Source organism: Prionailurus bengalensis, chromosome F2 (genome assembly GCF_016509475.1).
Source record: "Prionailurus bengalensis isolate Pbe53 chromosome F2, Fcat_Pben_1.1_paternal_pri, whole genome shotgun sequence".
Taxonomy (NCBI): Eukaryota; Metazoa; Chordata; class Mammalia; order Carnivora; family Felidae; genus Prionailurus; species Prionailurus bengalensis.
The window spans coordinates 82,341,396-82,366,101 of record NC_057353.1 but is presented as its reverse complement, the minus strand read 5'-3'; the positions used below and the strand labels follow the sequence as shown (position 1 = coordinate 82,366,101).

General features: G+C 61.1%; 2 protein-coding genes across 14 annotated transcripts; both read right to left on the bottom strand.

The window, feature by feature from the left end:
• Positions 1–494: 494 nt before the first annotated feature.
• LOC122495885 (zinc finger protein GLI4-like) lies at positions 495–23,989 on the bottom strand. 13 transcript variants are annotated; one of them, XM_043601949.1, is made up of 8 exons: positions 17,496–17,609; positions 14,141–14,475; positions 12,901–13,046; positions 12,396–12,541; positions 6,787–6,948; positions 3,996–4,087; positions 3,386–3,509; positions 495–2,671 (listed from the first exon to the last, which is right to left on the bottom strand). In XM_043601949.1, the coding sequence occupies exons 4-8, from the start codon at positions 12,448–12,450 to the stop codon at positions 1,740–1,742; spliced, it is 1,365 nt and encodes a 454-aa protein (XP_043457884.1). In that variant the 5' UTR covers positions 12,451–12,541; positions 12,901–13,046; positions 14,141–14,475; positions 17,496–17,609; the 3' UTR covers positions 495–1,739. The 13 variants fall into 13 exon arrangements, with proteins under 13 accessions (XP_043457884.1, XP_043457886.1, XP_043457885.1 ...); XM_043601951.1 differs by lacking the exons at positions 14,141–14,475; positions 17,496–17,609 and adding an exon at positions 23,977–23,989 and having other exon boundaries at positions 12,901–12,931; XM_043601950.1 differs by lacking the exons at positions 14,141–14,475; positions 17,496–17,609 and adding an exon at positions 19,130–19,241.
• Positions 17,491–20,569, bottom strand: ZFP41 (ZFP41 zinc finger protein). The gene is made up of 2 exons (XM_043601961.1): positions 19,130–20,569; positions 17,491–17,635 (listed from the first exon to the last, which is right to left on the bottom strand). The coding sequence occupies exon 1, from the start codon at positions 20,567–20,569 to the stop codon at positions 19,973–19,975; it is 597 nt and encodes a 198-aa protein (XP_043457896.1). The 3' UTR covers positions 17,491–17,635; positions 19,130–19,972.
• Positions 23,990–24,706: the final 717 nt, after the last annotated feature.

Below are 24,706 nucleotides of genomic sequence, written 5' to 3'. Positions count from 1 at the left end.
TGCAGGGGACGCTTCTGGTTCCCTCTGCCCATCCCGGCAGCTCCGCCCAGGCAGGTGGCATGACTGAGGAGTCAGGCTGAAGGCAGTGTCTGAGGCCCATCTCCCTGGTCACAGCCACTGGCCCCGGGGATGGATGGTGAATGGCAGGGCCCCCAGGAGAGCCCCCTCCTCAGGGTGGTCCCGAGGTGCCTGGGGCTGGGAATAGCCCTTGCCCCTCTGGTGGCTACAAGGGAAGGAGTTGGATCTGGGCCTGCTTTAAGCTCTGCTCTGTGTCCTGGTGAGAGAGCACACCTATAGCAGGAGGCATTGGGCCAACGCTATGGCATCAGGTGCAATTCTTATCCTTGCTTGTGGCGGTGAATTCTGTGTGTCAACTTGACTAAGCCAAGGGGTGCTTAGAAATTTGGTCAAGCGTTATTCTGGGTATGTCTGTGAAGCTGTTTCTGGGTGAGATTAACATTTCATTTAGTAGACTGAGTAAAACAGGCTGCCTCTCAGTGTGGGTGGGCCTCATTTAATCAGTTGAAAGCCTGACTAGAACAAAAAGGTCCGGTTTGACTCATGCAGGCGCTGCCCCATCCAGTCCTTCTAGACAGGTGTGCAGGGCACAGGTGTCTGTGGGATAGTCTAGGGTGGTGTGGAGGACCGCCAGGCTCTGCTCTTGGGGGCTGCCTGCCGGGCCGGGTCCTGGTGCTGGTGTCCAAGTGCACTCTCCACGTAGAGGCTGCAGGATGACCCTTCCAGTGCTCGGCGTGATGCCACTGCTCCCCGGGATGCCCTGGGGTCTATGCGTGCAGGCTCTGCGGCCTGGTTGCTGGAGGGCAGAGGCCCCGAAAACCCTTGTGGTATTAGGGAGGGCAAAGAGTGCGAAGAAGGTCGCCGTCCCTCCTCTCTCAGGCCACAGCGCCACCAGCAGAGGCGCCTCAAGCTGATGTCCTGAGACTGACGTCTACTCCTCTCCCCTAGAGCTGCTCTCCCCTGGAGCGGGGGCGCATGGTGAGAGTCCAAAGTGCTTGGTGGCCACGGGGCCCTGGGAGTGGGGCCCAGAGAGGTGAGGCAGCCCAACCGCAGGGCCCTCAGGACAGGGTCCCGGCCGAAAGGCTTGGAGCTGGGGAGGTGAGGCTCGGAGTTGAGCTGGGGGAAGGGTCAGGCAGCCCCTCAGTGTGGGGACGGAGCGGGGTCGCAAGTGGTCAGGAGGGGGCAGGTGCCTGCTTCCCCACCCGGCTGAGCTCTGTCCCTACTGGAAGTCCGAAGGCAAGGCCCGGCTGCCGTTGCAGAGGCCTAGGCCTGTCTGGAGGTGCACGGTCCGGGCCCCACCTTCTGGTGTCTGGAGCACTTGGCGCGTGGCTGCGGCTGCGGGAACCGACAGGAGGCACCCCGTCTGGGGCAGAGGCAGGGTGAGCCCCGACCTCGCCCGCCCCGCCTTGGCTCTCTGCGTCTGGAAACACCCGGCTGTGGCTCCAGGTCAGTCATGAGGCCTCCAGGCCCAGGTCAGTTAGGACCGCCAGGAGGTCCCAGGAGACCAGACGCGGGACACTCCTCTCCAGGGACAGGCAGGGGCGACTCCTACTTCCGTCAATCAAAAAGAATTTATTCGGGCCACTCGGCCCGCGGGGCTGCCGGCGCCGAGCAGGACGGGGGCAGGAGGCGGGGGCCCTCTCTCCGGGGCCTCCCCCTCCATCGGGGGCCGACCCGCCGCCCCCCACCCCCACCCGGGGCCGCAGGCCGCCTGCCGCGCGCTACTCCCGGTAGTGCACCCGCTGGTGCTGGATGAGCTGCGAGCTCTGGCCGAAGGCCTTGCCGCAGGCGCCGCAGGCAAAGGGCTTCTCGCCCGTGTGGGTCCGCAGGTGCCGAAAGAAGTGCGAGCGGCCGCGGAAGGCCTTGCCGCAGTCGGGGCACTCGTACGGCTTCTCGCCCGTGTGGATGCGCTGGTGCTCGATGAGCACGGAGCTCCAGATGAAGGCCTTGCCGCACTGGCTGCAGGCGTACGGCTTCTCGCCCGTGTGCAGCCGCTGGTGCCGCACCAGGTTGGAGCTCTGGCTGAAGGCCTGGCCGCACTCGCCGCACTCGTAGGGCTTCTCGCCGTTGTGGACGCGCAGGTGCTGCGTGAAGTGCGAGCTGTGGCTGAAGGCGCGGCCGCACTGGCCGCACTCGTACGGCTTCTCGCCCGTGTGGATGCGGTGGTGCTGGATGAAGCCCGACCAGCCGCGGAAGCGCTTGCCGCACTCGTGGCAGGCGTACGGCTTCTCGCCCGTGTGGATGCGCTGGTGCTTGAGCAGCAGCGACTTGTACTTGAAGCTCTTGCCGCAGGCCTCGCACCTGTGCGGCTTCCCGGCCCGCGGGCCGCCCTGCCGGACCCCGGGGCCCGGGCCCCTGCCGAAGCCGCCCTCCGGCTCGGCGGCCCGCTCGGGGTCCCCCTCGGTCCCGGAGGCTCCCTGCGGCGGCGGCGTCACGCGCCAGGTGCCCCTCTTCTGGGGGCAGGGCCCGGTCCCCTGCGGCTGGCCCGTGGGCCGCTCCGAGCTGGACTCCTGCCCAAAGCTGTCCCCACACTTGGGTCTACGGGGAAGGCTCCTCAGAAGGGTCCTCAGGGGCCCCCTGTCCTGGTGCACCTCCTCTTCAGGGTCGCGGGGGTGGGGAGAGGAGGGAGCCGGCTCCGGCTCCGCCTCGGAATCTGGAATCAGAAACGGAGAGCGGGTTGGCACCAGCAGGGGGCGCCACAGTGCTGGGGACCAGGGCGAGGGCAGATCCAGAGTGAGGCAGCCAAGCCCCACCCCCCCTCCCCCGCTCCCAAAAGTACTGCCCAGGGTCCCGGCAGAAATGCGGAGTTCGCCCCCTCCCGAGGCTCCGCAGGCCCGTGCCCCTCCGGAGCACTTCGGGGGGCAGCTGTCTCCTCCATGCCCCTCTTGACACTGAGGCAGGGAGGATCGGCTTCCCAGGGATCCAAGCTCTGAAGCCTCCGGCGTCTCCGGAGAGCTCAGGGTACGGGACAGAGCCCCCGAGGAGGCATTTTGCCGGCTTCACACGGGGTGGGGGGTGGCAAAGGGCTGAGGGACCAGAGCAGCGGACAAGTGGAGGCTGAGGGCACTACACAGGGGAAAGAGGGGGCCCAGGGCGACACCCCGGCCGCTGGCAGGGGGATGGGAGCGCAGTTGAGCGGAAGACGCCGACTGACTACGGGCTCTGGACCGCACTCACAACCTGGGGCAATGTCAGCGACACGCCGGGACGGAACGGGGTAGGGGCCACTGGGGACAGAAGTGAACGCCGAGCCAGGGACAGGTGGGACCCAGTGTCCTGGCGGCGACGGGTGCGGCACAGAGCCTGGCACGGGGCAGCCGTGGGGAGACGCACCCGTGGGCAGGGCCGGGATCGGGGTTCTGCTCACCCACCCGGCCAGCAGGTACCTCGGCCGATCCGGACCTCCTCCACATCTCGGAGATCCAGGTGGGACCGCTCCTCCTCCTCCTGCGGTGGCTGGGAGAGCACCTCAGGGCTGCAGCCAGGGGAGTCTGGGGGCACAGGGGACGGGGCTCATCTCCCCCTCCTCTCCAATCTAGCCCAGGCCTCGATCAGCTGCCTGCAGGTGCCACCTGCTCCTGGGTGGTGCCCCCGTGGAGCTGGTGCTCTCCAAGAGCCATTTGGGTAGATGCTGCAGCCACGTGACACCCCTCTCCCGAGCGTGAGGGTCCCGAGGCACTGCTTGGTTGCTCTGGAGTAGGGGCAAGGGTGTGTGCCCTAACCAAAGCCGCCTGGGCCTTCCTGGGGTGCAACCGGCCACACGTTCCCCTCCCTGGGCCCCCAACCGCCCCCCACCCTCCGTGAAGGGCCCGGGCCCTGGCCGGGCTGCGTCCCACCAGGTGGACATGCTGGTTCCTGCTCATGGGGCCCCATCCTGAAGCACCCTCCCACGCTGCTCAGTGCCGTGTCCCCCGAACACCGGCCGCCTCTGGGGAGGCTGTGACACGGCACCTGCACCAGGGAGAGGCTTGCTCTACCTCAGCGGAGGCGCCCAGGCCTGGGGCCGGCCTTCCGGGGGCGAGGGAGGCTGTGGGTGGGGTTCTGGGGCCACGGAGCAACAGGAACTTTTCTAGAAGGAAGGGGTGCTCCTTGTTCATAAAGTGGTACAGGAAGTCCATGCTCGGGTGTGGACGAGGGGAGGAGTGAGTGGGGTGGGGGGTAGCCAGAGTTCAGGTCTCAGGTGCCAAAGCCAGGGGCCTGGTCTGGAAGGCCAGCCCCTGGCTGGGGGTCGGGGGTGGCGCTGCCCCCCGCTACACAGCTCGTCCCGCCCACCCTGGGGCCACGTGTCTTTCTCTGTCACTTGCTCCTGCCCACAGACTGTCCCTCCAGCTGCAGGGCTCCAGACCATACCTTCCAGAACGCATTCTGGAAGCACAGCCTTGTTGTGGCAGGCCCCTTGGCTGGTTCAGCACAGATCTGGCTCCTAATGTGTCTGCACCCCTCCTGCCCAGCTCCCTGCTCTGGAGGCACAGGGAGGGGCAGCCTCGGCGACTTTATGCCCACACCACCCCCAGGGCCCAGCCAAGTGCCCTGTGCGCATGTGGCTCCCTTCACCTGCTCTGGCGGACCAACGGCTTGCCCGACACCCTCACAGCCCGCCAGCACTGTGCTCAGCCAGAGTTAGAAACTGGCTCTTGTGTAAGGAGGACGTGGGAGACTAATGGGATCCAGTCCCGTGGGGGGGAGGGGGAGGGGCCCCAGGCTTCACAGGGTGGACCCACCCCCAATGTGCTTTCTGGCCCACCTCACCAACTCCGGCCTGGGAGTTGGGAAGCTGGGGCTCCAGAAGTCCCAGCCCCCCTGGCTGGCGGGCCCTGGGCAGGTTCCTGAAATGCTGGGGTCTCTCCAGGGAAGACACTGGAGCACCGAGGAACCGCCCCAACAGAGGAAATGAGCTCGAGACCGCGAGGGGTAGATCCTGCCCCGGGTCACCGACTGGTGGCGGGGCCCAGTTCTCGGACGACGCTGGGTCAGTTTCCAGGAGGGACGAAAGCATCGCCTCTCCTCCCTCCGCGCCCTCCGCCTCCCCTCCAGCCACGCCCCCTCCTTCAGTGACCACACCCCTCAGAGCCTGCAAGGAGGGCCTGCTGGAGGCCCCGCCTCTCTCTTCTTTAGGGTCAACCCCGGTTCGTTCCCTGGCCGGCAGGCCCTGCCCACTTGCCCCTGGACAGTCCAGGGAGCGCTGAGGCTGCTGTTTGCGGCCAACACTGCCTCTCACTGGGCAAAGTCCCAGGCACACAAGGCACTTGGATGTGATTCAGGGGGCCAAGCGGGCCCCTCCGGGCTCTTGCTACCTGGAGACTGGACCAGGGGCAGCCCCAAGCCGCGTGGGCTCGAGGGCCTGCATCCTGGGCACCAGCCTTCTCATCCCGCAGAGCCAATGTGGTCAGCATGGCTTCCAGGACAGCCCCGCCCCGGTCCCGCGTCCATGCCACTTAGGAGCAGTGAGCCGTGAGCCACGGCTTGCTGGGCCCGATGGGGGGAGGGAGTTGAGGGCATGGGCTTGAGTCAGCCTGATGTGTTCTCAGTCCCACTGGCCTCCATTGGCTCCCGTCTGGGCCCCCATGTCCCTGTCCGGAACATGGGGATAGGTCCTGCCTTGCAGCGGGTGGTGAGGGTGGCGGGAAAACGTGGAGGTTAAGGGTGGGCCTCAGAGTCCCGACCGCACGGGGCAGGAGCACAGCCACGGGGGAGCCCCGGCCAAGGCCCTGAACCATCGTGCGGCGGGAGGCGGCCGCCCCGGCGAAGGCCTGCGGCGCATGTGCTGGGTGCTGTCCCGGCTCCTTCTGCGCAGCACCTAGCTCCGTACCCACCCCACACGCCAGTCCGGCCCACCCCGGGGATGGGCAGGGGCCAGCTAGGCGCTGCTGCCCTTCCGGCCTTGGACCGACCTGGGGGGTGAATGACACGTTCCCTAGCTGTGTGTGACCTCATGCCACCCCGTGACCTCTGTGGACCTCACTGTCCTCATCTGTTAATGGCCACCAGAGAGTGTGGTCACTGGACCTCGAGATGACCCACAGCCCTTGGCACAGAGCCTGGCATGTCTCAACCGTCACCCCATTGCTCACTGTGACGCTGAGACCCGACAAGGAGGGCTCCGGGCACGCGGCAAGCCATGCCCCAAGCCACGCCCCTGGGCTCAGTGCCCGCACTCCAGGACAGAGGTGGGATGAAACGCATGCTGACCCTGACCTGGCTGTCATCAGCTCACGTGTGTCCTGAGCTGTAAGGCCAGGCCTCCTGTGGAACATGGGCGTGGACAGAACCCCGGGACTTCTGACGGCTGAGCAGGAGCAAGACCCAGGGGGCACCGCAGGCCACGGGGCGTGGACACCCCCTCAGCACCGGCCGCCTGACTAGTCATTGGCTACTTCCGTGACTTGATATCCCGAGGCTCCGCCGGGAGGGTAGCACAAGGCTGGCAGCTGCATCCCTGCAGGTCCCTGGGGGCCCCGACCCAGACCAGCCGGCCCGGAACTCAGGGTGCTCTATTTTCTTGGTGTGGGAGCAAAGGCTCACAAAGGGAGACAAGAGGACACAGGGCCCTGCCTGCCCAACATGGTCCTGGGGGACTGTCCCCTAGGGAGCCGTTGCCCGCAAGGCTCAGTCTCCGGCCTCGACCTCGGCTGCCCGTGTCCCGACCCAAGTGCAAGGGTGCAGGAGCCCCAGCAGCCGTGAGCCGCCTTGTTTCTGGCCACGCCGCCAGTGGTGCGGGGTGGGCGGGTGGTGCAGGGAGGCGGAGGGAGCGCAGCGCAGGGTGAGTACCGTGTTGATGACCGTGGAGGTGAAGCCGGGCCTCGAGGCGGTGGGTTCCAGGTGTCCCTGGTGACGCAAGATTGACAGGGGACGGGACACGAGGGGGCTCCTGACCGTCCCCCAGGGTCGCCATCTTCCCCAAGGCCTGCTGAAGGTATGCACACCTGGGACCTGGGGAAATGAAAACCATGGCAGGATGACGGGGGTCGGAGGGGTGTGTGGAGGGTGGGGCGATGCCGGCTGCCGATCAGCCATGGGGAGTGGGGGGCTCCTTCGCTGGCGGAGAGGGGCAAGGGTGTCAAGGGGTGCCATGTGGGACCTGGGGTGAGAGGCAGCTGGGCCCCCGGTTCGTCTACCCCACTGCGGGGCGGCACCAGCACACGTGTGGGGACCTGAGCCCTCATCCCGGCGATGGCCTCAGTGTCCTCCCAGCCCACACCCTAAGGCACGCTGCACCTTCCTGAAAACCTTCCACACTACAGCAGCGGGCTGCGGGTGTACTGAACCGCAGGAGGAGGAGGAGGGTGGGAAACTGAACTCTGCCTGCTGGAGCACAAACATTCTAGATTAAATCTTAACACAATTCCTGGGAGGAAAACCGTCCTCCTCGGACCCTGAAGAGCCCTCAGGGGCTGCAGGCTGCCAACCACATCTGACTGCCCGAGCCTCCTTTGCGGTGGAAGGTACTCTGCTTTGGTGTGGTTTGCAAGAGTGGTTCGGTCCCACGTGAGAAGAACTTTTCTTTCACACTGTGGTGGAGCAGGACTGCTTACTGGGGTGTGAAGAGGGCATGGGAAGAACAAAAGTTAAAGTACAGTAAGCAATAGTTGCAAACAGTATCTGCTTCGAGGAAGTGGGGAGGCAGCCCCAACAGGGCTCCTCAGCGGCGCCTGGGCCATCCCGGTCAGCCCCCGCCTCCTGGGCAGCCCTCCGTCCCTGGCGATGGGAAGGGCCACAGACACTCAGGGAAGTGGCCATAAGCGGACACAGGGTGGGGCTGCAGGCATGACATCTGGGTGCAGGTCCCCACGCTCCTAACTCTCATCTTGTTACTCGGCTAACCTGTTGGGACTCATCTGGGGCAGGGCACGCACCCCCCCCCCCCCCTCCGCCCCGGGCCGTCTGCGCGGAGGTGGCGCTCACACAGGGACGCCCACCGGACGCGAGCACAAACTCTGGGGCCACACTGCTGCAACCGACTGGAGGCGGAGGAGACGGAGATGCCCCGGCCAGCGGCTGGCCTTCCCCGCCCCCCCGCCTCCCCGCCTCCGCTCTCCTCCCGGCCTGGAGCCCGCGCCCCGCGGGGAAGGGCCCGCTCTCGGGGCGCTAGGCGGCGGAGCGCTGCCCGCCCCGGCTGAGGTCCGGCGCTCACACTCGCGACTGCGGACTTCTCGGAGCCTCCGTTCCCCACCTGCAAAGTGGGCACCGCGACGACCCCGTCGCCGGGGTTCCGGGGGCGTGGGGAGGCGCCCAGCAAGCGGACCCTCGCGATCGCCAGGGGCCAGTGAGCCCGCTGCGGCCCGCTACCCCGCGGAGGCCTCCGCTCCGGCTGGGCGGTCACCCGCGCCCCACCGGCCGAGCCCGGGCCCCGGTCACGGCGGCGCGGGGACACCCGGGGCGGGGCCCGCGGGGACGACACGCGAGCGCGAGCGGGCGGCCGGGCCGAGCATCCCCGCCGCCGCCGCCGCCGCCACCCGGCGCCCACTCACCTTCCGAGCGGGAGGCGGCCGCCCGCGCGCCGGCCGGAAGTGCGCCCTCGCCCCGCCCCGGCCTCGCGCGTGCACTTCCGGGACGCTCTGGGCTCCGGAGGACCTGCGCCTCCGTGGCGCGGGGAGGGCCCGGCTGACCCGGGCGGGACGGGCGCCCCCAGCCCCGCAGCGATCTCGCCGTCCCCGAGCCCTCCCGGCGGCAACAGCCCCTAGTCCACCGAAGAGCTGCACCCAAAGCATCCTCAGTGGCACCTCTTCCCTCGCGGTGTTCCTTCTGGACGGCCACCGGTTGCTGGGGAGCTGGCTGAAAACAGACTCTCCTTTTTTGGACTGTCTCAAGGGCCCCTCTAAACTGCCTACCACCAAAATGTTCCCAAACCCTAGGGCCTGAGGAGCGGCTGTTACAAAATTTCCCCAAACTTAACATGGAATTCTTCCTGCTGTTCCTCCGAAGTCTTTTTCAGCCCCGTTCTTACATCCCCCCAAAGAAATTTAGGCGTCAGTCTCCTTCTTGTTAGGAAAAGCAAATAGCTGGAAACAGCTTCTGTGAACCAACCCAGCAGGGATGGACGTCCAGGCATTTGCTTGCTGCGCTGGCCCTGAGTCCCGGCGGGTGGACAGCATGAAGGCAGGAAGGGAAGACCCACAGCCAGGGAGCCCCCAGCTGCGGGGATGCTCGGGGCGGAGGGAGGGGAGACCAAGCCCAAGCATCTGGACACTGGCCCCAGGCAGGAGAGAAGCTGGAAGACCAGGGGCTTGTGAAGGACTCACTGTGTGGGGGTGGGGGGGGGGGTGGGGGAGACAGGCCGGTACCAGCCCTCAGCAGTTGACTCCTGCCAAAACGTAGAAGGTGCGAACAGCTGCTGCCTGCTCCCAGCTCCGCCAGCCTCACTCCCCACACACGCAGGGTTCCAACCGCCAGGCCCTGTAAAAATCCCCTGCGGCTCCCCTCCGCCTGATCTAATGCCAGGCCCTGGGGTATACCTGGGACAGGCCAGCTCCTGGGCTCAGTGGAGCTCACATTCTAGTGCGTGTGGGAGAGAAACAACAAATTGGCAAACACACCCACACCACAGGTGTAAAAGCTTTAAGGAAGCACACGAGGGCTCTGTGGTCCAAGGAGAGCTCACCAAGGAAGTGACATCACGGGGGGGGGGGGGGGGGGGACGGAGGGAGAGAGAGAGTAGGGCAAGCTGGTCACACAAAGGCTGGAGGGACGAGCATTCAAAGCAGAAGGGCACGTGAAAGGTCCTGAGACACGAGTGTTGCCAAAGGTTTGGAAGAGCCCAGGCAGGCTGGGAGCTGGATCCAGGTGGATGAGTAGTCTGGAAGCCACGATTAGGAACCAGGAGGTACCGAAGGTCCTGGGCAGGGGAGTGAGATCTTAGGTGCATTTTAAGATTGGTTTGGGGCAGCAGGGAGGTGGGAGGAGACCGGTGGTTTAGATGGAGACCAGGCTGGGTAGGACCCGTGTTGGGGATCAGATTCTGACAGCACCTGCAGTTAGGTGGGGTGTGGGGCATGGCGACTCGGGGTTCAGTCCAGAGTATGGCCACAGGTCTGCTGAGATGGGTCGCTGGCCACAAGCCAAGTTCTGTTTCGGACGTGTGGCCCACGTGTGACCCAGTGGTGGCTGGGGGCTCACCTCTCCCTGCTCCCCTCTCAGTCTGTCCCTCTTCCTCTCCTGGCCAGCCGTGTGTGGCCCTGCCGGTTTAGCTTCAAAGTGGGGCAGGGCACACTCCTGTTCCCTAGGAGGATGGGGAGCTGCGGGGGGGGGGGGGGTACTGCTACTGAGCCTTTTGGCCAATCACGCTTCCCACCTGCCCCTGCCCCACTTTCCGGGGACTCGGCCCCGGTCCTGCGGTCCCACCAGCCTCCTCAGCCCCAACAGCATCCTGTCGGTGTTCAGGTTTCTGCTCAAAGCTGCCTCACCTTGCTTTCCAGCCCATAAGCCTCGTCCACAGCCCTGTCTGTACCCCGGCCCATCGCCTGACTTCGGGTCTAACTCGAGTCTTGTCCTTGGCTGGGTCCTTTGCCACCTGGCATCCTGTGCTCTGCGGGGCGCTGGGCAGCTTCCCTGCCCCCACCCACATGTATAGCACCTCCCCTCAGCTGGGACAACCAGAAACGTCTCCAGATACTACCATATCCCCTTCTGGGGGCAGGACTGCCCTCGGGAGGATGGCTGTTCCACGCAAGGCAACGTGAATGAGGGCGTGGGGGGTGGGCCAGCCTGAGCTCTTCAGGACTTAGGGCCTGAAGAGGGTGATCCCAGGCGGGGCACCTCCCAGACCCCCTCCAGGGCTACGACCGCAGGCATCAGGCCACCAAGGAACGGGTAGTTTCCCAGAATCTGGGGCCGAGAAGACCGTGTCTATTGAGGGACACAGTACGTTGTCACACGAGGGGCCACTCTCCTGCTAAGTCCACAAATCCTCCTCTGATTGACGCGTCAGTCTCTTACAAGTCTGGTGAATGTGAGGCGGCGCCTCCCTGGGGAGTCTCGACTGCACCCCCAAACTGCAGGGAGATGAACGGGACCCAGTGAATGGGTCAGAACTGAGGTTTATTACAGGGAAACAGAGTATCCACAGGAAATAGGACACAGAAGCGTTTTGGGATGAATGGGAAGCGGCCGGCAAGGAGTACAGAACCCAGGCAACACCCTTCTGGATTAAGAAAGCGTGTGAAGTGTAGACCATAGGAAGCAGGATAAAAACAAGACAGAATAGGTCTCCAGACGTCGAACACACTCACCGAGGGCTGAAGGGAAGTTCAACAGACGTGACTAGTTGGAAATTTACATTTCACGGGCCCACCGGCACCAGCTGTGCGAGCCTGTGTGCGAACAGTCCAGCGGCCACCTCGCCTGGCCACGTGTGGACAGGGCCACGCACCTCAGCAGCGGTGTAAGGAGAACCCCGGTACACCCAGTGCTCAAGCTCACCAGGAAACAAACACGTGTTCACACCGGAATGCCACGCGGGGAAGGCTGTAGTGACCTGGGGCACACGGGCTGGGACAGGGGGCGTGTGGGGCCCCCAGCGCTGGATCACGTGTGCACTGGGGCTGAAGCCCCCCAGGTACTCCCCCTGCAGGCCTCGGACACCCGCAGAGTCCCCGGGCAGCAGCGCGAGGCTGCCCCCGAGCTCTGCACCCTGGCATGACTCTGGGCCCGGGGCTCGGGGGTGGGGTGGGGTGGACCACCAGCTCGTGGTCTGTGGAACAGCCGGCTGGAGTCTGTAAGGATGACACCAGGAGACCACGAACTCTAAGCTCCCTGCACAGAGGTCCCCGAAGGCCTGGGCCGCCCCAGAGCAAAGCCATGTCCTCAGGCCACAGACCCGGAGCCTGGCCACCACTGTCCTGGCCACTCCCGCCCTGAACTGGCCCTTTCTGGTCCCAATACTGTTTCCCTTCCCTTCCCTGGACGACCCCTCCACCTTGCTGAGAACCCTACCCTCGCCTGCCCCGGTCCAGAGCACATGTCCCAAGTGTCCCTGTGCCACAGGCTTCTGCCACGAGCACAGGACCACCTCCAGTCCTGCCTCGCTCTGTGGCATGTCTGGGGGCCTAGCTCACCTGCAGGGGAAGGAATGACACTTTGGTGTCCAGACTAGGGATGGACACAAGAGGTCACTAGAAATCAAGCCCAGGTGACATCCCGGTGCCTACAGGCTCCCCAGGAAGGCAGGGGACCTGGCAGAGACTAGAGTCTGGAGCCACGGGTCAGCCCCCCGATCTGTGGGGAGAGGGAACAGACCCCCCCCCCCCCCACCGTGTGAACACCTGAACACACAGAGCAGTACCAGTGGCCCTCACTGCTCACTCTCCCACGGTGCTGGCTCCCACCTTCCCTCAGATTGAGGCCAGACGAGGCTGGGAGGGACAGATGCCGGCCCAACTCACGGGATGCCAGTGGTAAGGACGATCGGTGTTGCGTCCCCGGGACATCCGCAGCCATCCCCGTGTCTGTTCCATTTGAAGGCCTCCATGGCGCCCCTGCTGTCGCAGAGCCCTCCTCCGTTCAGGGCAGGGCCCTCTAACTGCTCCTCCTGCCACGGGAACCGTGCTCAGCGCCCCTCCCCCCACCCCAGCGCTTTCACACTTGGAAAAGGCCTTTCTCTGGGACTTTCCAGGAGCAGAGCGCTGGGGAGTCCTGGACTTTGCCTGCAGCGCAGTCCTAGAAGGCCGGCGGTGTCAGCACTGGCCTCCTGGGGGGGCGGGGCCGGAGGGGTGAACTCTGTGGCCTTCTGGGTCCAGGTTCGGAACCAGGTGAAGGCGCCCCCCGCCTCAGGGAGTTCGCCCACTCATTGGCAGGCATCTCCCGGTGTGGGTTTTCCGCCGCCAAGCTGCCCGTCCTGTCTGTGCCCCGTGTCCCCACCTGTCCCTTAGACGTTTTCTTTCTGCTCACCCGGGGGTTTACTCTCCTCTTCCGTACAGATCTCCGTCCGTCCGTCCTCGGAGCTCGGGAATGACCGGAATTCTGTCAGGCCTGAGGTTCATGTTTAGGCGTATTGCATCAGGACCTTCTTGACTGGGGGTGATCTGCTCTCACAACTGGAAACGGACAAGGAAAACCTTCTGAACAAAGAAATGCAATTATTACCTGGTTCGCTGTCGGGAAGCCACAACTACCCAAGTAAGGAGCTGGCTTCCGTCACATGGAAGCTGGTGTTCGCCAACGCCGTCAGGGGGATGGGCCCCAGACCTGGAAGGCGACAGAACCGGGGGAAAAGTGCTCCCTGTTTCTCAAAAAGCTAAGAAAGTTAGAAGATAAAATACAGTAAAACCTTGGGTTGTGAGGAACTTGTTCTGCAAGATGAGCCAACATTTCCAATAAGTTTTAACTTAATAAACGAGCGATGTCTCGCAATAGGGTCACAAGTGGCACCGAACATCACATGATCACAACGGAGCCAATGGTTCTTCCCTCTCTCTCTCTCTCTCTCTGAGGGACTGTTACGAATGCAATGTCACATTTCCGCGAAATCCTCAAAAGGAGGCGAAAGCGAGTGTCATTGGATAGGTTCCTTGTTAAAGTTGCACCAAAAGGGGCGCCTGGGTGGCTCAGTCGGTTAAGCATCCGCCTTCGGCTCAGGTCACGATCTCATGGTTTGGGGGTTCAGGCCCCGCTTCGGGCTCTGTGCTGACAGCTCGGAGTCTGGAGCCTGCTTCGGATTCTGTGTCTCCCACTCTCTTGGCCCCTTCCCCGCTCATACTCTGTCTCTCTCAAAAAGAAACAAACATGAAAAAATAAAAATTAAAGAAAATAAAGTGGCACAAAAAGAAAGATCCCATTGAGCCAATAGGTGGCAGTGATTCCGTTAGTGATGGTGAAAGGGGTCCTACACAGCAACCCTCCTCTGTCTTGTCTCCCTCATACCAGGCACAAAGGTTTTCAAAGGCAAGTGCAGGTTATTTTTCTATTTTGTATTATGTTACAATATTGTAATCACTTTTATACCGATGTTTTTGGGTTGTGGAATCAATCACCTGAGTTTCCATCATTTCTTATGGGGACACTCGCTTTGGATTACACGCATGTTTTTGGAACAAGTTATGCTTGCAAACCAAGGTTTAACTGTGTCAAGCACACGTAAACTTGCAGCGTACGTGATGTGGCGCGGGACAGAGCTCAGACACCTGCTTACCATCCACACGGCTCAGGAACTAGCTGCCACCCAAAAACCCGAGCCCACGTGGCCTCGCCTGCCCGAGGAGCCGTTGTCTTGAGTTTGGTGTGAGCCGTCCTTTCGTCTCTGTCTCGTTTTGCTGCACTGATGTTTCCAAACAACATGCTGTTCAGTTCTGCCTTTACAATAATGACCTCCTGTGACCGACTGACTTCGCTCAGCGTTCTGAGATGCACGGGTGGTGGTGAGGGTCTGCCCACTGTTGATGCACATTTGAGTTATTTCCAACTTTTCTGACGGTCCGTGTGCTAGACGTCGCTGCACGTGGCTTTCTGGGCACCCACACAAAAGTTCTGTCAGATATTTTAAGAAGTGAAATTTCTACATGAGCACGACAGGGCACATCTTTAACTTGCCAGGACGTGCTCTTTTTGGTGCTGAACAGATAGATAGCTTCTTAAAACTGCATATTGTTACCAGCACATCAAACCCAATGAATGGGCTTCTGTCCCCGTGGTAAAATCGACATGGTGTTGATTACTTCAGCCACCGGAAGCGCACGATTCAGCGGCATTAAGTACCCACGACGCTGTGTACCCACCACCGCCATCTACACCCCTAACCTGGTTACCGTGCCCGTCAGAAACGCTGCACCCATGAAGGTCTCCCGTCCCCGCCCCTGGTAACCTCCACTCTGCTGTTCTGTCTGCGCGCCGCACAGCAGCCGGCAGGGCCACGTCCGGCTTCTCTCACTCGGCACCGTTTCCGCAGTGTGGCGGCGGGCGTGGGGGCTCGTTCCTCTTTCGGCCGAGTAGCATTTCGTCGTGCGGCTACACCACGTCTCGTGGATCTGTTTCATCTGGGGAGACTCCCGGGGCGTGTCCGCTGACGGCCACCGCGAACGACGCTGCCCCGGGCCTCCACGCACCTGCTTGATTCTGCATACACAGTGCAGTGAACTCTGCCGACCTTCAACGTGACAACGGGCTACACCCTCGCTGACGCCTTACTTGGGACTGTTGTCAGATGCCACGGAGACAGCAGCATCGCCTGCTACACGCCCAGGAGGGGTTTCCCATTCCAGGCCGTGCGCACACGTTACTCCTGGCCTGGCTCCAGGTGGTGCCAAGGGGAAACCCCGAGGGCGGGGAGGGGGGGGGGAGGGGCACTGGCCCCACGGAGCCCTAGGGCACAGCGCTGCTACGGTTTGGGGACATATTCTGCGTCGGCTTTAGAAAATTCTATTGTATTCCTTATTTGCGGATGTTGGATTTTAGCAAATATTTCTTCAGCTGTTAAGATAATAATATCTGTTAGTGTGAGAAATGATAGCCGCTTTAAGCCACATTGGCCTTCCTGAAACAACCCAGTCTGGTCATGCTCCACGACGTTTCCCCGCCGCACTGGACGCGGCCTGTCGCTATTCTGTCCGGGAGCAGGCGGCGCTGGCTGTGGCGCTGACGTCACGGCTCTACTAGCTCATAAAAGGTGAGCTGGTTCTTCTTTCCAGTGTCTGAGTCCACACAAGACTAGAATTTTCTGTTTCTTGAACTCACACTACCTGACTTGGATTCTTTGGGGACACACTCTGTGCAGCAGTGACAGGGTCTTTGGACGGCGCCCTCTCGTGCTGGCTTCACCACCTGCCCTTTCTCCTAAAACCCGCCTCGTATGCGCTCACATCCATTGGCTCGGTGCGCTGTCTTTTCCTCCGACGACCTGCTGTCACCTTCCCTCTGCATCCATAACAGTTTACCGGCTCCTTCCCTTTTCCTGGACTCTATTGTCACATGATGCCAGCTTTAACAATCCGTTTTTCCTTTTTAAAATTTTATTATAGAGAGAGTGCAAGTGGGATAGAGGAGCTGAGAGAGGGGAAGAGAGCGAGAGAGAGAGCGAGAGAGAGAGATGGGGGGGGGAATTTCAAGCAGGTTCCACGCTCAGCACGGAGTCCGAGGCGGGGCTCGATCCCATGCCCCTGGGACCAGGACCTGAGCTGAAATCAAGAGTCGGACACTCAGCTGACCAAGCTGCGCCCAGAAGCCACAACAGTCCTTTCAAACAACCAACTTCTGCCTGTGCAATTCTCTCGACAGCCTCCACTCCCACTGGTTTTGACACTTTCGGGCGTGTTACTTGCCCCCTTCTGCTGCTGTTCTTATGAAGCCGGAGGCCCAGCTAGCCGACTCCTAGCTCGCCCGCTGGCGTCCCCACTGCTGGCTGCAGTGGCTCCCAGAGGTCTGGCAGGTCCTGTTTCAGCATCCTGGAGGCTGGAGGACTTTATAACTTTCATTATGTATTTTTTTTCTTTTGAGTCAGGTTATTGAGAGGGTTTTTTCCCTAGGATATGAGTTTCGTTTGAACAACAACAGAAAAACCATCAAGGCAGAGATTAATCTGGGAGATCTGGCTCTGGGGCCTGGCGGCGGTGTGATACCACGGTGGCAAACGCAGAAGAAACAGCCCATCTGCCTCGCCAGAGCGCCAGGAGGCAAAAGTGGCCACTAACCGAGTTGAGTTTGACTTCGTGATTTTTCTCGTGATTGTAAGCTGTATTTAAAAAACATTTCCAAGTCTATTTTTTTTAAGTGTTTTTCTGTTGTTGTTCTCCAGGCTGATGCTGTTGAAATCAGCCGCGGTCCTACCGGGAGGGGCCCCAAGGGCCAGCGGCACGGGCGCCGCTCACGCACGGGAGCTAACATCCACCTCGCTAAGAACACAACACGTGACGGGAAGCTCTACGCCCAATGTGGGGCTGAACTCAGGACCCCGAGATGGAGAGTTGCACAATGTACCATCTACCGCCTGAGCCAGCCAGGCGCGCTAAGGGCTGACGTTCTTACAACAGTTAGGGGGCGCCGGCCCTGCGCTCGGGACGTCCCGTCCTAACTCACTGGATCAGGTGAAGCACCATCAGCATCCCTGTGTCGTCCCTGAGGAAACCGAGGCAGCACAAGGAGGTTAAGTGATGTGCCCAAGGTCTCCTATCTCCACGGTGCCAGTGCCGGCTCAGGACGGCAGCCCCTGGCCCGAGAGCCCGAGCCCTTCACCACTCGCTTCCTCTCCAGAAATCAAAGCCAGAGAGGGGCGCCTGGGTGGCTCAGTCGGTTAAGCGTCCGACTTCGGCTCAGGTCATGATCTCACAGTTCGTGGGTTCGAGCCTTGCATTGGGCTCTGTGCTGACAGCTCAGAGTCTCCATGGAACCTGCTTCGGATTCTGTGTCTCCCTCTCTCTCTGTTCCTCCCCTGCTCATGCTCTGTCTCTCTCCTTCAAAATAAATAAAAACATTAACAAAAAAAAAAAAAAAAAAAAAAAAAAAAAAAAAGAAATCAAAGCCAGAGAATCAGAGTATGTTTCTTTATGGACACCCACCTGCCTGCTGCTGGAGAGGCCGGGGCAAGCCTGCCGTCCTTGGGCTGTGGGGACTCCTATCCGGCACGGCCAGGAGGAGGGGATTTGCCAGAATGGTCTCCACCTGTCGATTCCCTTTCTGGGGATCTGTCCTGCTGGCCCTAAATGCAGACGAGATATTTATCTCAGCGTGATTTACAGTGCCCTAAACCAGAAACAGCCTACGTGCCCTTCTTAGGAAACCGTTAACCCTTCTCGTCAACGCACCATTAGGCAGCGGTACAAGTAAGGTGTGCCAGTGGCTGCGGCCTTCAGGATAACAGAGAAAGCGGTGGTTTCGCTCCCTCGTACGTCACGTGTTGTAACATACACGTTACGTAACGATACGTTACGTATTAACATACACATCCCAGGGTGTTATAATACCGTAGTAAATAAAAACCAAACTAAAGTGAAGTGGCCTCAGACACCCTTGGACGTGCGTGGGCGCTGCCATGGCCATGGCTGACATCCGTGTGTCCACACCCTGCCTTCTAGTACACCAAGATGGGCTCCCCCCACAGGGTTTCTTTCCACCTTCTGCGCCCAGCTTCCCCTGCCAGCACCCAGTTCTGAAGGGCGGCGACATGCACCGACGGGTGGCCCTCACACACTTTCCATCCAGAACGGGCTCTAACTGGCTGCCGCCGGTCTCTGTAAATAAAGCTTCACTGGCACACGTTCACGCCTGTGTTGTCTGTGAGTGCTGCCGCATGTCACAGCTGAGCTGAGTGCACACAGAGCCCGTGGGGCCCCGCAGCCAAGCACAGTTACTATCCGGCTCTCAACAGAAAACACCCGCCGGCCTTGCTCTGGCTTCAGGACAGACCGACACTCAAGCGATTTGCTTCCTTGCTCTCAGCACACATACGTGTCTTACTTGTCTGTTTCTTTGAACTTGAGAGTGTACTCAAGGCATCATGACCCCGTGCCCCTGAAACCTTAGCGTGCACCTTTTACAAGGACGATGTCTGAGATGGGCCACAAGCCACACCAACATGGGGAGCCTTGAAACCGAGGGCACTGCTGCCCAGTGGACAGTGTGGACACAGGTCTCACAGACGTCCCACGCGTGTCCTTTACAGCTGCCCTTCCAGCCCAGGCTCATACGCCGTGTCTCCCCTCTACATCCTGTCCCACCAGGGGCGAGCTGGGTCAGGTGTGGGAGGGCCTGCTGCGTGGGGGGCTCAGCTCAGGAAGGTGCGTGTACAACATCATAGCTTTTACAGAGAACAGGAGCAAACACCTAACCTGGAGAAACCTTCCCTCCCTGAGCACCTGTGCTCTGGCGTCTGGGACCACCTGTTTGGGAAACGCGTCTGCATCCGAATTCAGGACCTTCTTCCAGGACAGAATCCCCATTTTGGGGGTCCAAATAGCTGCAAGTGTAGGTATCAACATTTTCCTAGTAAAAAGCTGTATTACCGCCTGGAGGACAGTCACCTCACTCCCCCTGTGCTGTCAAGAAATTCTGGGACAAACCGCACCCCGCTCTGCAGAGCATGGAACCCCATCCAGACCACTCCTGGAGGAAAACGGAGGGTGGGCACAGCATGTGGACTTGGCCGGGGGATAAGATGGAACTCGGAGGGCAGGCATTAAGAAGTGAAACTAACCTGGAGAGCTGATCCCGGGAGGGCAGGGCACACACACTGCCTCATGTCTGAAGACCCCCACGGCAGACGCAGGCTGGCTCGAAGCTGCCCTCACATCCTTGGGGCCCCCACCACGCGTCCAGGGCAGGAATCTCCCACGGTGGCAGCATCTAGGTCCTGAGTGGTCCATCTGGGTGAGTCGGGCTGCTCACCCGGGATTGGGGGCTGGGCCAGGGGGTCCAGTTCCTGGGGATGCAGTGGGGGAAGGGGAAGCTGAGTCCCAGGACTGGTGCTCCAGCCCAAGGAGGGAAGCCAGACACAAACCACAGGACTGTCACCACGGCCAGCCGAGTGGGGACAGCAGGTGTCTGGTGCAGCGCCGTGGGGACCTGACCGCAGGCCTCCTGCCAGGCTGTGCGGGGATGGGCTCGGGACCCAGCAGGTCAGCAGTCTGCAGCCTGAAGTCTTCGAAGGAGCAGGTGAAAAGCCAGAGACCAGAGCGGGTGCCACAGGGAGGCCGCAGGGGGAGGTGCTGGGCCGCTCGCAAGCTCCAGCTGTCCCTCCCGCCCAGACGGCCGTGACACAATCACACTCACCGTCTCTGGTGACGCAGCTGCACGCGTCTCCCATGTTATCACGGTGTCTCGACCTGGAGATGGCCTGTACCCCACTCCAGCACGTGTGTACCGGGTTGGGCTGACCGTCCCGATGGTGGTGGAGACCCACAAGCACAGGTGCACTGAGCGCACGGCCCGCGGGCCCCCGGCCTCCATCAGACGTCGGATGGGGGACGGCGGGACAGGCCCGCCCTGGATGGTGCTCACGGGCGCGAACGCCGACTCTCGGCAGACGGCTTCCCCACGCTCAGTGTTTCTTCCGCGGGTGGCGTTTCCGATGGCGAATGAGACAGGAGCTGTAGGCGAAGGCTTTCCCACATTCCTTGCATTCGTACGGCTTCTCCCCAGTGTGCGTTTTCTGATGTTTTAGGAGATTCGAACTGCAGTTAAAGGCCTTCCCACATTCACTGCATTTAAAGGGCTTCTCTCCGGTGTGGATTCTCTGGTGCTTGGTGACGTCAGAGCTGTGCCTGAACAGCTTCCCACACCGATCACATTGGAAGGGCTTCTCTCCAGTGTGAACCCGCTGGTGGCGGAGGTGGTCTGTCTTATGCTTAAAGATGCGTCCACACTCGCTGCACCCATAGGGCTTCTTTCTCTGAAAAGGAATGAACACGGGAACCCCCTCGAAGTCATCTTTAAACGAAGCATCGAAGGCATCAAACAGATGTTCCTCATCCTCAGGACTCGGGCTGGGTTCCTTGCCGTGCTTTTTTGCCAACGTGGACCTCTTGCTTGGCCTTTCCTCCCCAGACGACGCTTTCTCTCCTTTGGGTGTGTCCTTCAGTGAATGCACTTCCTCCTCTGGGGTCTGGGCCTTCCTTCCACCCACGGGCTTTTCCATCGTCCTTTGTTCCCAGGAGGAGGGGCCACGGGAAGCCGGGAAGGGCTACTGGGGAAGGCCGGGCCGGATTCTCCACTTCTGCAGAAAGCTCGTTCTTTACACACAGCTTTTCATCTGTCCGAGCTTGTACCGAAGGCTCTGGAACGGAACGTCTGCACCAGAGAGAGACTCCACCAAGCCCTGTGCTGGTGGAGAAGCCACAGCAGGACTGTTAGATCGCACCAGCGTCCGGGAAGAGCACAGCTGGGACTCTCGTGGCAAAGAATCACTAAGGGACGGATGGGGGCGGGGCGCGCTGGGGAATTTGGCCCCTCCCCTCCCCGCTTGTGTGCTCGTTCCCCTTGGACGTCTCCTGAGCCTCTCAAACTGGACGTGACCAAACGGGACGCTCGCTCTAACCCTCTCCCTGGGGCGGTGCCTCCGGGCCTGTGTCTGGTAGGATCTGACGCGTACCACGACCAGCAATCCCATGTGGTCCCCAAGTCGGGAGTTTCCCCCACCATTTTCTGCCTCCCATCTCCACTTCCTGTATTTGGGACCGGACGATGTGCTTTTGGGGCTCTAGGCTGAGAGGTGGCATGTGCCTGTCACTTAGAGCCTGGAGTCTGAGATGGATCAAACTTGGGGCTGGCTCCCTAGTGGGTGCCCTGCCCTCCCCCCATGGTCTGTGTCCACGGAGCAGCCAGTGAACCCCCTACCCCGTACCCGCCCCGGTGTCCCTCATACTTACAAGCCCTACACGCGCCTGACCGGGCCCATCCCTCGGCCCTCTCCTCACTCCCGTGCTCATGTCCAGCCTTCTTCAGACTCCTCAACCATACCCGGCGCTTCCTGCCTCAGTGTCGGGCTGATTCCAGAAACAGGCCAAGCGCAGGTTTTTGCGGGGCCGGCCCCTCACTTCATTCGGAGCTCTGCTCCAAGGGCCCTGCCCAGAGAGGCCTCCCGGACTCAACCAGTGCCCCCCAACTGCCTCTTCCCTAACCCGGCCCCAGACTTCCTTGTAGCACTTCACCAGAGCGAACTCCTCCGAGAGCCAAAGCCCAGGCAACTATCACCTAGACCCTGCTCACACTGTCATGTCTGAAACACCTGACGGACCCTGTCCCTAACTCCCTCTAACAGCATCCCAATTTCGCCACGAATTCAAACAGGGTTCACACAGCCCAGGTGTTCGCAGAAGCAGCACCTGCACGTCTCATCGTGTTTGCTGCCATCCCTCTCCTGTCTCTTTTCTGTCTCATCCGTCAGCTTCCTGGACCTGCCTCTTCTCTCAGCGCTAACTGATGGAATTCTAGCAAAAAGCCTTGACAGACTGCAGGCTCTTTAACTGTTGGTGGAAGATATTCCACGAGATTAAGGCCTTTTTTTTTTTTTTTTTTTTTAAAAAGAAAAAGCTCCAAAGGCAGGTCCTGTTTCAATTTTCCAATATTCCTTGCAGACCTTCCTTGTGAAGACCTTCTTAACAAAGGTATCTCATGACCTGTGACGACTACCCGTACCTACTAGGAGGCCCATAATCCTGACAAGCTGTCCTACCCCCAAATGGGATGCCCTACATGATAACACTCCAGGTGCTGTATTTTTCTTTGAAACTTCCTTTCCATCATCTACTTACTTACCATCCTTTTAATCTGTGTGTCTATCCAACTCTGTGCATGAAAACACAGGTTTCTAAAGTAAGCTCCATGCCCAACGTGGGGCTTGAACTCAACACCCCAAGATGCTCTACTGACTAAGCCAACCAGGCACCCCCAAGTGATGTATATTTTAAGGTATAAATACTCTGAATTCTCTTTAAGCCTTTCCTCTTCTCCCCCATGCAGAGGCAATACATAAGACGACTGTAGAAACTTCCCATCCTGATAAGGAGTTTGAGAATCTAGTTTCTTCTAACTAAAAATGTTTAGGGGCGCCTGGGTGGCTCAGTAGGTTGAGCGTCCGACTTTGGTTCAGGTCACGATCTCGCGGTTCATGAGTTCGAGCCCTGAGACCGGCTGGTTGCTGTCAGCGCAGAAGCCGCTTCAGAATCTCTGTCTCCCTCTCTCTCTGCCCTTCCCCCGCTCATGCTCTCTCAAAGATAAACTTAAAAAGCAACAACAAAAAGAAATACCCTAAGAATTAACATTAAAAAACGTTTACTTACACTTGATTGGGATTCAGGCCTATGTGGCCCCAAAGGCTCTAGTGGAGGCAGCTTCTGGGAGGCTGTTCTGAGCATCAGGTGGGAGCCTGAATCGCAGGTAAAGGCAGCTCATCTGGGCTGAGGGGAGCACATAGAAGTAAGAGGGGACCCCTGCTGGAGAGGGCAGGTGGACGGAGGGCAGAGGACGGAGGGCAGAGGACGGAGGGCAGAGGATCGCCGCACCAGGCAAGGAGGCTGGTCTGGCTTCAGTGGGAACCTGAAGGAAACCAAGAACCAACATGAAATGAAGACCCACCCAGCGGAGGGCCTGCGTGGGGTTTCTCTGTGCTCCGGTCTCCTGCCAGGACTGCCACCGGGGCAGCAGCTGCCCTGAGATGTGGCTACTTGCGGGCAAGGGTCATGGCTTTTTCACCCCCGAATCCCTGGTTACTGGGCAGGAGCCAGCACATGCCGGTGCCCAGGAAACATTCTAGATAATCGACTTGTCTGCCTCGTCGAGCTGGCAGGTGCTTGAAGGCAGCAACGGTATTTACCCACTTCTCTAAGTGCACAGCACGCCAAGTTATTAAATAGTTAAAAACGGGGTAGACCAGAGGTTCTGGCCCCTCACTTCACAGGCCTGTGGACACGAGTGCCCGCTGCAGCCGCACAGACCACTCAATCCACCTGGCCGGAGCAGGGGCGGCGGGCCCAAGGGCCGGTGCCCGTTGCGCAACGTCGGGGCAGCTCTTTTACTCTCTGGGCCAGGCCCCTTGTGCCACAAAGCGTTGGGGAGCCACCGCAGCCGGGGCCCCCGGAAGCCCCGCTCACCCTGGCCCCGTCCCCCTGCCTTCAGAAGCCGGGGTCTCGGGGGGCGGGGGGTCTGCATCACTAGCGGGTCTGGGATCCAAGGGCAAACGTGCACCCCAACAGTCTGCTGGGCCCCCCGCGGGCCAGCAGCCACCAGCCGTGCCGAGGAGGGGGAAAGGGACCCCGAGGGGGCAGCACGACGCACCCCCGCCAACGACAGGGCCTCGCCAGCCAAGTGTGCAGGGCCCTGGGACGCCGCCTTCACCTCGATCCTCACGGAGCTGGTCCTCGCCCTCCTCCCCGCGGCGCCTGGGAGCCCAGAGAACCCGGAATCCCCGGCTGGAGGACGCGGCGAGCGCGCCCGCCACAAGGCGCCCGGGAACGACGTCCCCCGCGCCGGGCCCCGCCGCGCGCCAGTCTTCCCGCGCCGGGCGACCGGGGCCCGCCCGGCCCAGCAGCCGGCCTCGGCGCCGACCGGAAGAGCCCGCCCCTTCCGGCGCCGCTCTAGGAGGAGGCCCCGCCCCCAGACCTCTCAGTGGTACTCCGTGGACGGCCCCGCCCCCAGCTCCTGGTGCCCTTTCCTGGGAGGGCCTGCTCGTCCACCCTCCGCGCCCGTCCGTGCTCTCACCTCTGCGCCCCCTCCCTCGCGCCTGCCCCTCCCTCACTCCATCCTCCCTTCCTCCACCCTGTCCCTCATCCCTATGCTCACCCCTGAGACTCCTCCGTCACCCCTGCCCCCTCACTCACCCCTCTCCAGCCACCTGACTGTGCTACTCACACACAGCAGGTGCACTTGGCCTGTTCAGTTGCACTGGCAGCGTTCCCTCTGCCCGGATGCTCATCCCCAGCTATCTCCTTGGCGCACTCCCACCTCCTGCTCCGCGTCTCCAGGGAGCCCCGACTGCTCTCTCTATTAGTTTCCCGGTTCCCACAAATTTAGCTGCTTAAAACACTTGTTTGTTCCCTCACTTCCTTGGAATAGGTGTCCAGATGTCCTGGCGTGGCTTAGTTGGTTCCCTGCTTGCTCTTGCCAGGCTGCAGTCGTGGTGTCAGTGGCTGCATTCTCAGCTGGAGGCTCATCCGTGGAAGAATCCACTTCCACACTCCCGTGGTTGTTGGCAGGATTCATTTCCCGGTGGCTGTGCCACTGAGGGCCTGCTTCCTTTGGCTTTTGGCTAGAGGCTGACCTTAGGTCCCGGTGGCCA

Bases quoted from the DNA above. Each gene is read 5' to 3' on its own strand.
- LOC122495885 (XM_043601946.1), bottom strand. From the start codon at position 8,913: ATGTTAAGTTTGGGGAAATTTTGTAACAGCCGCTCCTCAGGCCCTAGG. The intron at 6,949-8,486 runs GTGAGTGGGCGC...TCATTTCCCCAG, and splicing joins GGCCGCCTCCCGCTCGGAAG to GTCCCAGGTGTGCATACCTT. The intron at 3,510-6,786 runs GTACTCACCCTG...CTGTGCCCCCAG, and splicing joins CCTCCACGGTCATCAACACG to ACTCCCCTGGCTGCAGCCCT.
- ZFP41 (XM_043601961.1), bottom strand. From the start codon at position 20,569: ATGGAAAAGCCCGTGGGTGGAAGGAAGGCCCAGACCCCAGAGGAGGAA.